We start from the raw sequence: 12,955 nt of genomic DNA, 5'->3' as shown, positions 1-12,955 counted from the left end.
GGAAGCTTTAACAAAGGCCACCAGCTGTAAAGCCTGGGATTTCCCTCTAACACACTTGGGAGAGGTCAGGGCTGAAGTCCCATGGTGGTGTTAGCAGTAATGAAGACTTGTCCTGCTTTGATAAATATTTTGACAATAAAAAGACAGTTTTGTGCCTGGGTGTGCTAATCTTGTACCTCTTACCACAGTTTGTTAAAATATTGTGTGTCAAGAGCATAAACATTGATAAAACGAAGTTAATTATCCATTGTAATACGTAAGGAAACAAAATCTTGAAGCTTGTTTGTGGTGCAGCTTGTAATAGATTTTGGGAGTTAATAGCCTCAGCATTTGAACTCTTGCCTCTTTTGCATCTGTTCTTTCCACAGGTACTTCCTTGCTGACTTTCAGTAGCAGAGAGAAACTAAAGACCTTGAAGACAGACGCCTGCGGCCCCTTGCTCGGCAGTAACAATGCTGCAGTGATGAGATTATAGCGAGCCCTTCCGGTGTGGCCTCCATGGGTCCCACTCAACTCAGCACACAGGATCATGGGAAGAGGGTGGCAAGTGTATTTGAGATGGAGGAGCAAGGGCTTTCGCTCTTCCCTGGCTCAGAGAACCCCCCTGAGCATGCAGGTATGGAAAAATGCTTACTAAATCCATGCAAGTTAAAGGCTATCCATTCTTTCAGCTGCAAGCAGAATTGATACTTGGCAGAATTTTAGGGTGAGTTTTGCCGTGCTTGAGGTACTCGGGCAGAATGTCTAAGAATAGAATCAGTTATTGATAGTTGAAGATGAGTGGGTTTATCCAAGTGATAAATGTGTTGAATATTTTGCTTATTTGACCTTCTAGAGGCTAGGTCTGTGGTAGTAAAATGGATTTCTTTTTGTTAACCTTATCAAAAGCTGCTGAACAATAAAGCTTTGCTACAGGTGACAATCCATCAAGGGCCAGTGATGCAAAGAAATAACAGGTTCTTGCAGATTCATATAGTGGAAAGACAGCAGAAGTTTCCTCGACACATTTCTGAGGTAAACTAAGGTTAAAAAAGTATCAGGAAATAGAATTGAGGTTTTGCAGTTATAATTGCTGCCAACGTGCACAATCCTACACTTTCAAACTCTAAGAAGATGTAGTATGACACCCCTGGACAGGTAACAGGAAAAAAAGGAAAGCACAAGTGAGGTGTCCAGCATAGTATCAGCAACTTAAGGAAAATATGACAAATAAACATATTTGAACAATAAGGCAACGGGCAATCCCTGATATAAAAAGAAGAGGTGATCTGAACATTGAACTAGGACTCATCAGTAGAGTAGAAACAAAGAGAGTAGTTGAAAGCGTTTAAAACAGATTTGAGGACAGGAAAAGAAAACAATTGATAAATGCCTTACAAAAATGCAAGAAAAAAGCCACAAAATGGAAAAAAAATATTAAGTAGGGGATCTACTGAAGAAGGAGGACCCTAATGAGAGCTAAAGGTGCAGAGATGGTATTCATGCTTGATACATCTCAAATTATTTCTGTGTTATCTTGGACTACAGAAAATGACAATAATAAGCGATATAGCTAAAATGGTTAGTGTTCAGAGATGGAAAATAATTTGCGTAGATCAAAGAATAAGCTTGTCTGTCTCAGTAAAACAATCATAGTACTGGTAATCAGACATTTATGTAACTTCTTAAAGACAGCTAAGAAGCCCAGAAGATGGGCAGATCCATCTTGTGGAACTCATTGGATTATTCTGCTGTCCCTCAGAAACATATGAACAATGTTTGAGGCTTCTGCAAAATTATCATGCTAGTTAATATACATGCAATGGCAGACTAAGTAATTGGAAATAACTGTAGGCATTGCATAATTTCCTCTTGGCAATAGATTGTGTGAAGAGAAATACGGTAGAAGAGAGGGGAATATCAGAGACTTAACCTTTCTGATGACATTTTCCTGCTGTCCAATCTGCAATGAGAAGGGCAGGCCAAAATAAGTGACCTCCAGACCTCTGTAAAGTCAATAGGATTGAAAATCAACACCAAGATACTTAAGACTGTGAAAACCAATATGTAGTGAAGAACACTAATAATAATTTCTGAGACTGACCTAAAGCTATTTACCATTTCAGGAACTCGAGCAGAATAGTAAGTATAACTGGGAGTAAAGATAGAAGTATTAAAACCATACATACAAAAATGAGACATGCCATTGTAACCCTGATGCTGATCACGAAATGCAGCAGCCTTGTCCTGCAAACCAATTCCTATCAATTAACTCCACTGTAAAGGCTTTCCAGGCATATCTAAATGTAATCTGGAGACTTATCAAGACATGCTGTTCATAATCTTTATGAACAGTTGCCATAGAAGAATATATAAATTTTGACATACAGGAAAACACGGGCACTGTGAGCTGTGCAGAAGGACATGTCAGATGTCAACATGGTTAGAATTAAATGGAATAAAAAGAGAGACAACTAATAGGGAGGGAATACACAAATAACATTGGCAAGCATTTGGCTGGAATGCTTAAGGTGAGATGTGCTGGAGCAGACCAAAGATGTTTTCAGAATGCACAGCCAGTGACAAGATTAAGGTCCATCAGAATGACACTGGAAGAACTGGGAGCTGCTGCACAAGACCATCAGAAATGTGAGGCAGTAGTGAAGGCCTGTGTTTCAGATGGAATAACAAGGTTTAGTAAATGAACTGTCAGTATGAGTGCTGCAGTTCTAGGAGTGGGGAGCACTCTTCTTGAAGAAGAAAGGATGGCTTCAGGGTTCCAAAGGTTCACAGAGCTTGTGCAGTGTGCTGCTTGCCTGCTTATTGCCCATAATTCCATGAAGTTTGCCTTGACAGTTTCCCCAGGTGTTCCAGTTACAGGGATTGCCTATTCAGTCTGCTTTTTTTTTTACAGTCATGGTTTCAGCACTGGTTTTCTGTCACTATTTGACTGCCGAACCATTTTTCCTTATCCTTGTGTGTGAGTATGGCAGAGAATAGAAGTAAGAGAACTGGAGGTAAACTCGGAAGAAAATTATTTTCTGCAGTCCTGGTTTTCAGCTCAACTTTTTTGCAGCTCTTTCTCACATTGGAAACTTAACTGTCAATCCTGCTGATGGAAAGTGCAGAAGAACATCTGGTTGAGCCTTCTAGCTCTTTCACCTTATTTTGGAGGGGAACAAGCGTGAAGCTATATCTGCTTATATAGTTGAGGTGAAAGTGTTTGGATTACATCAATAGTTGGTTTGTTGCAGAAGATAAGCTTGTGCAGAAGGGGAGTCTGTGAGATGGCAGACTTGATCTTTTCATCTATGTGTTTGGGAGATAGTGGGTTTGAGTGAGGATATCGGTTATGATAAGGAAGGGGGCAGTCAGCTGCAAACACCATGCTTCCCTCGTGTGTGTGGATTTTCTTTTCTTTTTCTTTTTTTCCTTTTCCATGGTACTGTTTGTTTTGGTAGAAAATCCCCCCCTGAAGCGGAAGAAGGGCCCAGCCCCTAAGATGCTGGGAAATGAAGTGTGCAGCGTGTGTGGGGACAAGGCCTCTGGCTTCCACTACAACGTGCTGAGCTGCGAAGGCTGCAAGGGCTTCTTCCGCCGCAGCGTCATCAAGGGTGCACAGTACGTCTGCAAGAATGGTGGCAAGTGTGAGATGGACATGTACATGCGTCGCAAGTGTCAGGAGTGCCGGCTGCGCAAGTGCCAGGAGGCGGGCATGCGGGAGCAGTGTGAGTGCAGGAAACGGTGCTGGGACAGGAGGAATGGGGGGGGCAGGCTGGGGGCCGATGGATGTAGGACAAGGGGCAGTGTGAGTGCTTGGGGGTCACACGTGAGCCGCGCAGGCTGCGTGCGGAATGTGTGTGGGAAGTCACTGAGGGCTTAGCAGGGATCACGTGGAGAGGTGAGGCTGTTAGTAGAGTAACACTGGTGTGCTGAGAGCCCCAGCCCAGCTGTATTCCTTGAACACTCCATTTTGTAAGAACTCGTGGAATATGACATCAGAGGAAAGACTCGCAACTAACATTTAGGTGTTCTTCAGTATGCTGTCAACTGTATAGGTAAACTCAGGCTTCTGTCTGTCTTGTGATCAGGACTGCGAGGTTGGTCACCGTGCTCCTTGAACAACAGGCACTTTCCTTTGCCTTGTACTGTGAGCTTGTGACACGGGTCAAGGGCAGCGCCACAGTACTGCAGCTGTGTTTGTGCAGACCTGATCTCGTTGCTCCCTTTAGTGAACTCTGCTATTTTTCTCACACAGCCATAAGGCTGCTGTTTCTGAATATTCAACAATGTTCCTGCTCACATATCAAGAACAGCCCTCCTCTGCCAAGGCATCTGGGTTTCATCCCTTTGCTGGCCGAGACTGACCAAATGGATGCTCAGTTAATGTTAAATCTGTGTGAAGTCTCCTTTTCTGACATCTGACACCCAGAACAGTGAGGAACGGAGGGTATTTTGGAAAAATCTTATTAAAAATACTTCTGCAAAAAGTAAGTCCCACTGAGCTGCACCAAGGAAACATGCTGTTGAGTTTTTTTCCAACATGACACACGGCACACCCAACATATGTAATCAGTATCTCTGTCATGCTTATCAGCATTACATACGCTTTCTTTGTCCCATTTCCCTGTTCCTGAGAGCTACAAAACACGTGTATTTGAAAAGCTATGTAGCAAGGCTACCTGTCCACCTTGCTACTCTTCTGGTGCAGGTAGATACTAGACATCCTCAGTGTGTTTCTGCATTTACTCATTGTCTTATGTTGAAGACAGCTCAGGAAAATTAGGCCAAAATGAATCTTTGCGTTGTTATTATCAAGTGCTTGGCGATTCTTGTCGACCCTGTCATCCCTACTGCAAATTTGCCTTGTTAATCTTGACAGAAACTGAGGGCTTTTTCCTCCAGCTGTTTCACTTGGAAGTTCATTCCTGAACTTCCCTCTACTAATTGTTGCAAACATTCTTCTAATTCCCAGACTGAAGTTAGTCATGGTCAGTTTATTGTTCTTAAGCCAGTTTGAACCATGAGGTTAAATAGTTCCTTCATGGCAAACCAAGTAACTTAGATCACTTTGAATTTAGCATGGTCTAGAAGCTTGCACGTATGAGTTTTCAAGATTCGGTAATACCTGGTAACTTCTTTTTGCATCTGAGTCCTAAGAGGGACTGTAATTCCTTGGATCAATTATTTCCCTTCTTAAACTAACACTGTGACTAGCATGCTGTCATCTTAAAGATCCCCCTTAATTTGGATTGTACTGAGTATCTTTGCTGTTAGACTTGTAATTTTTCTGTGTCTGTGTACCTGTGCGTGCATGCTCCCTGTTGGAAGTCGGACATAAAGATTACTCTTAGCTTAAATGTGCTATGTTCTTCATCTTTCCCTTCAATCCCATGGACTGTCCATTTCGGAACGCTCTCTCACAGTAGTTCTCTATTTCTCATTTTGTTTAATATGATTCTTTTGAGAAGTCCAAGTATATACTTGTTCAGTTTTGGGGCCTGCCTTCATGTGTAGCAGCCATGTTTTCCTTGTACCTGTGCATAAAAAATGGCCAAAGAATCTCCCAGCACTTTTTAAATCTTGTTTGCAAAGTCAAGCTTCATTTTTTTAATCTTTGCTCCTGAAGATACAGTTTCTTTTCCAATCAGTCCCATTTCTACTTTTTGTTCATTAGTTGGTAACTCCTAGGATGAATCTCTTGAACATAATCCTCGAATCCAGGTATGTCTGGTAGTTTCTTTCGGTTGCAGCTTGCAGATAGTTTTTACAGCTTTGACTTAAAGATTTAACACCAAACCGTCTCTACATTCAAATCAGTGAATTTTTCAGTTGACATACTTAAAGGCTATTAACAGGGGTTTGTATTTAAATTAGCTAATGAGCAATTGGTCCAATAAGATTTTTCACAACATATGTCTCGGAGTTGTTTCATTCCTTACAATGTTATATCTAAATGGCGCATCCTTTGACTTCACAACTGAAGATGACTTCTAGCCCTACTCCTGAAGGACTCGTGGTCCTTCAGTATGCTTTATGCAAAGCTATTCTTTCATGATTCATCTTGTGGTTTGTTACTACTCTACAGTCTGCTGCAGATGGGCTGTGTAGAAAATTATCCTTTCACTCTCAACCTCCATCCAATACTGACTCTGACCTCTTAAGAGGAAGATGAAATGCCACAATCCGTTAATTTAGCAACATTGGAAAAAGGCACAACAGCAGGATAATATAAAATACAATGGACACACGAGAGCACCTGTTGAAATCTATTATAACGTGACATTTTGGGCAATTTCTTAATGGGGAAAGTGGCTGTTGTCTTTGAGATCTGCAGGGCATCATTAAGGAAGGTTCTATCCTTTGTAAACACTTCGTGTGACAGTATGATTAAAAGAAAGGCAATGCAACAACTTCAGTGGGGAAAAGAGGGAGAAACAAATGATAAGTATCATCACTGTCTGCTTTCTATGTTGTGTACACTCTGATGTACCAGATACAGGCAGCTGTGATCTCTGCCTCTCCATCCACAGCATGTTACCCTCTGTTTAGTGTGGTTTCCATTGTGCTGCTGCGTCATCGTTGATCTCTGGCTATTCCTGCTTTAGATGTTCTGTCTGAGGAACAGATCCAGCTGAAGAAACTAAAGAAGCAGGAAGACGATCAGGCTCGGACAGTTGTGGTGCGTCCAAACCCTCCGAATCCGCCAAGCCCTTCCCACAAACTGACACCTGAACAGTTGAGCATGATAAAAAAGCTCGTGGCCGCTCAGCAGCAGTGCAACCAGCGCTCATTCACAGACAGGCTCAAAGTGACGGTAAAAACTCTGCCAGTGTACCTAAAATAAGAAAATGTGAAGTTTGGGGAGTCGGGGTTGTGGGTAAATTATTTAGGAGAACAGAGATACTTTAGGCATTTCATCTGTGGGCTAAAGTTCTGTGAAGAATAGCAAAGGATGATGTTCCAATGTGTCTTATTTTCTTTCTGTTTACTTCATCTCATCTTTCTGCCCTGGCTCCATCTTTCACATATATACACTGTCTCTTCCTATTCCCACAGCCGTGGCCCCAAGTTCCTGACCCCAATAACCGTGAAGCAAGGCAGCAGCGTTTTGCTCACTTTACAGAACTTGCAATTATCTCTGTGCAAGAGATTGTGGACTTTGCCAAGCGACTACCTGGCTTCCTGGAGCTCACCAGGGAAGATCAGATTGCTTTATTGAAGACATCTACCATAGAGGTGAGGGTTTGGCTCCATCACAGTACATAGGAGCAGAGATGAAAGAATTTGGAGTACCTACCTGGAGAACTGGTTCCATCCCTTTTTTCGGGATGGCTGAAGGACCTCAGCTATGGGGCCATTGCTGCAGTGCCAGGCCCCTATAAAGGGCCGTGGAGGAGAATGAGGCAAGAGCCTTGGTAGTGGTAAGCAGGTATTCCCCCTTCCCAGAAACAGACACCGTGAAGGATGCAGCAGAATTTACCTTGGAATTTTTAAGCACTCTGAGAAAAACTGCTTGGAGGGTTTTTGTTTGGTTTTGGGTTTTTTTGTTTTGTTTTCAGAGATTCTCTAACACTCAGCAAATTATTGATGTTGGAACATTCTTTCCTGTTTTCAAATCAAGTATATCTATTTCTGGTTTCAGGTGATGTTGTTGGAGACATCTCGGCGCTACAATCCAGAGATTGAGAGCATCACCTTTCTTAAGGACCTGAGCTATAATCGGGATGACTTCGCCAAAGCAGGTGGTGCATTAGACAGGTGTTTCTTCTTTCGCTGTGTCTTGTGTTCTGTCATCTTTTCCTTTTTAATGTGGGCTGCTGGAAATAGTATGTGGGGCCTTAAAGCTGAAGTCAGGTGAGAGGTTTAGAACAGGACTGGACTAATAGCCTCACAAACCTTTTTTTTTTGCTTTTAACATGTGATACTAGCTAGTACATGTCTTTTTTTTTTTTTTTAAGATGTGAACTTGCTTTGGAAAATGTAGACTCTTACAGCATGAAAATTTTACTGTAAGAGTGCACCTAGGGCTAGCAGCTGGTGTGAACTCCCGTGCTGGTAGAGATCTGACGTGGACATGTGGTCTTAGAGCCATATCAGATCAAAATAAATCAAACTCCAGTCTTCTCTCCCTCGCAAGCATATCACTTGCTAATCTAGATGAATGCTTTGAGTGATGACGTTAGTGTGATTACATTTCAGTTGATATGAAGTCTATATTGCACACTGAAGATCCCCACAGAGTGCTTTAGATGTGTTATCAGCCCAGTATATGATGGTCTGTGGTGATGTGATTTCTGAAGTCTATTTTTCCAGGAGCAATGAGTATCGGTAATGCCAGATGAAGTAACAGGAAGTGTGTGTCTTCAGTATTTCTGAAAACAAAACTTTGGCTGTCCTTCATGTGATTTCTTGATTCCTTGAGCAGCTATTTAACCATTTATACTTGAGATGGCTTTTATGTACAACTTTCCTCTTTGCTTTTCCTGGTAGCCTTTTCTTCAGATTATTAGGAAGGCAAAAAGTAGGCAGCCAGAAAGATTCCCTCCATCTTGTTCATCCTTCTCTGATGCAGTTGTACTGCAGGAAATTAGAAACATGAATGCTGTTTTGGGGGAGAAGCCTAAAGTTTTCAGCATGATAGCACAAAGACCTGATTTGACAGTCGCCTCTGTATGTTATGACAGTAAATAGCAATGCATTTCTGCCTGACTGCCTTTACGAAAGGAGGCGATTGGAAGCCTAAGTCAGGCTCTGCCTCAGCTCTCCCAGCTTTCTGAGCTGACAGAAATAGCATAGTTCAGACTCTTGGAACTATGTATTTTCAGCTCAGACAGACTTCAGATGAATCTGGAGCATGGGATTAAAGCTTTCTTTGAAAGCAAGAGGGCTGCTGGATTTGAAGGAGGTGATGATGTGACAGTGGAAAGTGTAGATGTTATACTTGAGGGCTTCTGACTTTTTGACAGCCTTACCTAATAGTTGATGTCGCGTTCCTTTATGTGTTGCCTTGTAATGTCCTGTGGGGCATTTAAGGAAACCCAGAAATAGTGTCATTTTACAGTTAGAGCCTGATTCTTCAGCCATTGTTGTTGGTGCTCACCAGTAGCGATGGGATGTAAAAGGAGGTTTCGGCCACACTTGGAACATAATGTAAGGGTTTTTCCCTGCCTGTCTGTCCTCCTCACTCCCTGGTGTACTGTGGTGGGTTTCTGTCAGCTTATTCCGTGAGAGGGAGGAGACAATTGTCGTGTCCTCACCTTGTTCTCTTCCGTTTGTTGCAGGTCTGCAGTTTGAGTTCATTAACCCCATCTTCGAGTTCTCAAAGGGAATGAATGAGCTACAGCTCAACGATGCTGAATATGCACTTTTAATCGCCATCAACATTTTCTCTGCAGGTAAAAAGCCAGGGAGGCCTGAAGAGTTGCAGCAGTGAGTCAGAGGGCAAAGAAAGCAGAGTTAAGGGAAGGTCACCAGCTGAAGAGGAGTAATAGAGGGTGTATAAGGTCTAGTGATAAAGGGAGTGTGTTATTACTTCTGTTTAGGGTATTCATTATGTTCTGAATTTTCTAGTGTCACCTTCAGAGGAAATCAGATTCCCCACTGCTGGAAAAGTCTTCCTCATTTAGAAATTGCTATTTTACTGTCCCCTTAATGTATATGGCACGTTTCTGGTGTGATGCAGGTCATGCAGCATGAGTGACATCTAGTGGTGAAGTAAAGGTGCTCTGGGCCAGGACAGGCAAAGCCACCTCTGCTCTTTACTACTGTTTTCTGTCTTGTGACCTGAAAGATGAGGTGGGTTTTTTCCCTTTCTTCCTGTTTTCTAACTGGCTCAGCTGCTGGAGAGACTTTCCCATTCCCTCCTGAATGGGCAACTTCTCATCCTCACCGGGACAGGAACGTGACACCAGGCACACTTATCTAGTGCTGTTTGGTCTCTGTAACCTTCCATCTCTATAGAAGTGAGATTGGACTCCCCCTGTGCAGTAGACATGACCGAGAAAGAACAGTTACAGAAAACTAACATAGCTGCTGTAGTCATGGATGACTCTGCCAGCTGTGCTGCGTGAACGCTAGATGAGGTTTTGGGGAGAGACCATACCAAGGTACTGGGGATAGGCAGGGATATTAAATCCAGTGAAGCTGCCTGTGACAACCTACTTAATTCTAACCTGCTTTTTGGCAGACCGACCGAATGTGCAGGACCAGTCCCTGGTGGAGAGGCTGCAGCACACCTATGTGGAAGCCCTTCATTCATATATTTGCATCAACAGACCAAATGTAAGTGCCTGACCAGAACATCCCCAACGATGATGCAAACTGACTTAGTATTTATGCAGGCACAGTTCCTGCGGTACTGTCTGTAATGGGTCTCTTGCTGCCTGTACTGTCATGCTCTTCCCTTCTGCGGCTGTTTGGTAGCAGCTGTAAATGCAGGATTTGTGAGGTGTCACAGCCTGCTGTCCTGTATCCTGTTCTGTAGTTTAGCCAGCATGGAAAGTCTGGAGTTTTGGGACATGGTGTAGTATTTGTTCCCTCCACACTGCCGCCTCCTGGAGAAAGCTGGGTTTAGAGAAAGTCAGGATTGTGGTTACCATGCATCATCTGGTCTGGTAATTTTTATTTTTTTTTTTAACAAAGTTTTAGTGTGAATTTATTAATGGCTGTCTATTTCTCTGACTCTGCAGGACCGCCTGATGTTTCCACGGATGTTAATGAAGCTGGTCAGTCTTCGGACACTAAGTAGTGTCCACTCTGAACAGGTGTTTGCCCTTCGGCTGCAGGACAAGAAACTCCCTCCCCTGCTCTCAGAAATCTGGGATGTGCATGAGTGACCGCATGCTCCCAGGGCACTGATGTACCGACATAACACCATCTCCCAGCCTTTGCTAACGAGAAGCCAGCCTCCCCTCTCCAAAGCACTGAACTCTGGGCTAGGTGGTGCAGGGAGTGATGAGCCTGGGGTCTCAGTGTTGTCATGAGATTATGCAGGAGGCAGCTGGGGTAGATCAGATTAGGGGGGGGTTGGTTTTGATGTAGTGCCCGTACCCCAAAGGAATAACATGAAACATCTGAAAACGGTAGAAATGAAGACCTTCCCCACACACACCCCGCCCTCTTTCTTCAAGAGTCTTTCTCCTCTCTAAGCGTGTCCTGAGGGTTTGCCCATTGATTCTCTCTTCTTGATTATGAAAATGAATTTGCAGGAACTTGCCAAACCCTCTCTATTGAGAGCAACCCAGCTCAAAAGGCTTCTGCAGGGTCCCCAGTGTACCTGGATCTGAGGAGCTCAGGGAAGTCAATGTGGATGTTCTAGGGGTTTCACTGGGTTTTCTAAATAAAATCTTGTATGTGCTGCCCTTTACAATGATTCCAAGAGAAGTAGCTGTTATTTCTTTATTATGAGACTTCATCTCTAGAGCTGCCCTTCCATTCTGGCCCTCCTTTGGAAAAAGGACTCCTGTAATGTGTAGTGCCCTTTGTCTAACAGGGAGGCCCTATGGGTAGGGAACATTTGAACATCAGAAAGATGTCAGGCATAAAGTAGTAGATTTTTTTTTTTTAATGTAATACAATTGCAGTTTTATCTTGTGGTGGTTCTCAGCCACTTCAACTTTGATTTGCTAACAGCTGGAAAACTTTAGTTCAAAACAAATCAGAGCATAGATTTTTGTCTTTAGGGGTGGAATAGAAGAAGGATAGGTGGAAAGGACTGTACCTAGGCAAGGTAGGTGTGGTGGAAGGATCACAAAAACTTCCAAGAATTTGGAGCATGTGGCATGTGTTCCAAGGTGGGTGTGAAGATGTATCAGCCAAGGAGAGAGGACACACTACATTTAGTGAAATATGTGGGCATTGCGTAAGCTGTGGGCCGCACAACTCCCAGATCATGGGCTGCAGGAATACTGGGTGTAACCAGATCCACTGGCGTCTTCTTCCTTTTGCCAAAGTCTTTCCAAGGTATTTGCTCAAGGTTTTAGTGATGGTCATGGGATATGGAGCTCCCTCCTGTATGAGGAGTGCCAACTGCTTTAGAAGGACACTTGGGTCTTGTATCCTTTTTTCACTTTGGGCACTGTGAGATCCACACTGGATTTATGCCTCGAGTTCTTAAGTATCCACATCCGTAAGTATTCTAGGATTTACAGCAATATTTTGTCTGACAGAAGAGAAATATACTGTTGTAAAACATGTTCCTTATTTTCCGAGAAACAACATTTTATGGCTGATCTCAGAGATGTAACCTGAAGTATCCTGGTAGCTTGGTCTCATGAGTCTTCTCTGTCATAGGGGTCTATGTTTGCTTGCCTGGTGAGCATCCCAAAAGCCTAGGTTCACATGGCTCTTTGTTTTGTTTTGTTTTTTGTTTTTTGTTTTTTTTTTTTGGCTGTGTATCTGAGCGCTATGCCCGTGGTGAGGGTATCGTGTCCATTTTGCACTTGAGGTTGGTCCCCTGCCACTGGCCTTCACTCTGCACCTTTGTAAAGCACTTGTAACAATCTGTAAAATCTGTTGTTTTTTATAACTCATTGCAATTGCAAAAATTCTTGTTTAAATCTGTATTTTTAACTAATCTGTTTGAGAAATGTTAATGTTTATATAAAAGAATAAAGCCTAATACAGGATTTTGACATTCTCTGATGTGCTGTCATTAGACTGGAGAAGGGTGGAATAAGTTCTTGATGTTACAAGCTCAAAGCTGAGAAGAAAGTGCGTATATAGGTTGGGGAGAAGCAAGCAGCGCTGAAAAAGAAATAGCAGCGCAAGCCCCAGCAGTTTCTTCTGGTCTCCAGTATGAGATTTTAGCTTGCTATGCACCTTGCTGTGTGCCAGAGCTGGCAAAGAGGTGAAGTGGATTAAGTGCACGTCACGAAGACCATGAATTATCCATACACACCTCATCTTGATTTGTACCGCTACATTCAGAATTTAACCCTCTTATTCCATGTGCTCTACTCCATTTTCTGTATAT

At 43.0% G+C, this 12,955-nt stretch overlaps 1 protein-coding gene across 1 annotated transcript; it reads left to right on the top strand.

Moving 5' to 3' along the window:
* Positions 1–354: 354 nt before the first annotated feature.
* NR1H3 (nuclear receptor subfamily 1, group H, member 3) lies at positions 355–12,608 on the top strand. Its single transcript, XM_009895648.1, has 8 exons — positions 355–616; positions 3,441–3,707; positions 6,588–6,796; positions 7,039–7,218; positions 7,625–7,724; positions 9,264–9,377; positions 10,169–10,263; positions 10,671–12,608. Exons 1-8 carry the CDS (start codon positions 499–501, stop codon positions 10,815–10,817), a joined length of 1,230 nt encoding a protein of 409 aa, XP_009893950.1. The 5' UTR covers positions 355–498; the 3' UTR covers positions 10,818–12,608.
* The last annotated feature ends 347 nt before the right edge of the window (positions 12,609–12,955 follow it).

The sequence above is a fragment of the Charadrius vociferus genome, unplaced genomic scaffold, assembly GCF_000708025.1.
Source record: "Charadrius vociferus isolate BGI_N301 unplaced genomic scaffold, ASM70802v2 scaffold111, whole genome shotgun sequence".
NCBI classification, from domain to species: Eukaryota; Metazoa; Chordata; class Aves; order Charadriiformes; family Charadriidae; genus Charadrius; species Charadrius vociferus.
Note: the sequence above shows the minus strand (reverse complement) of the source record. Positions and strands in the feature narration are given on the sequence as shown.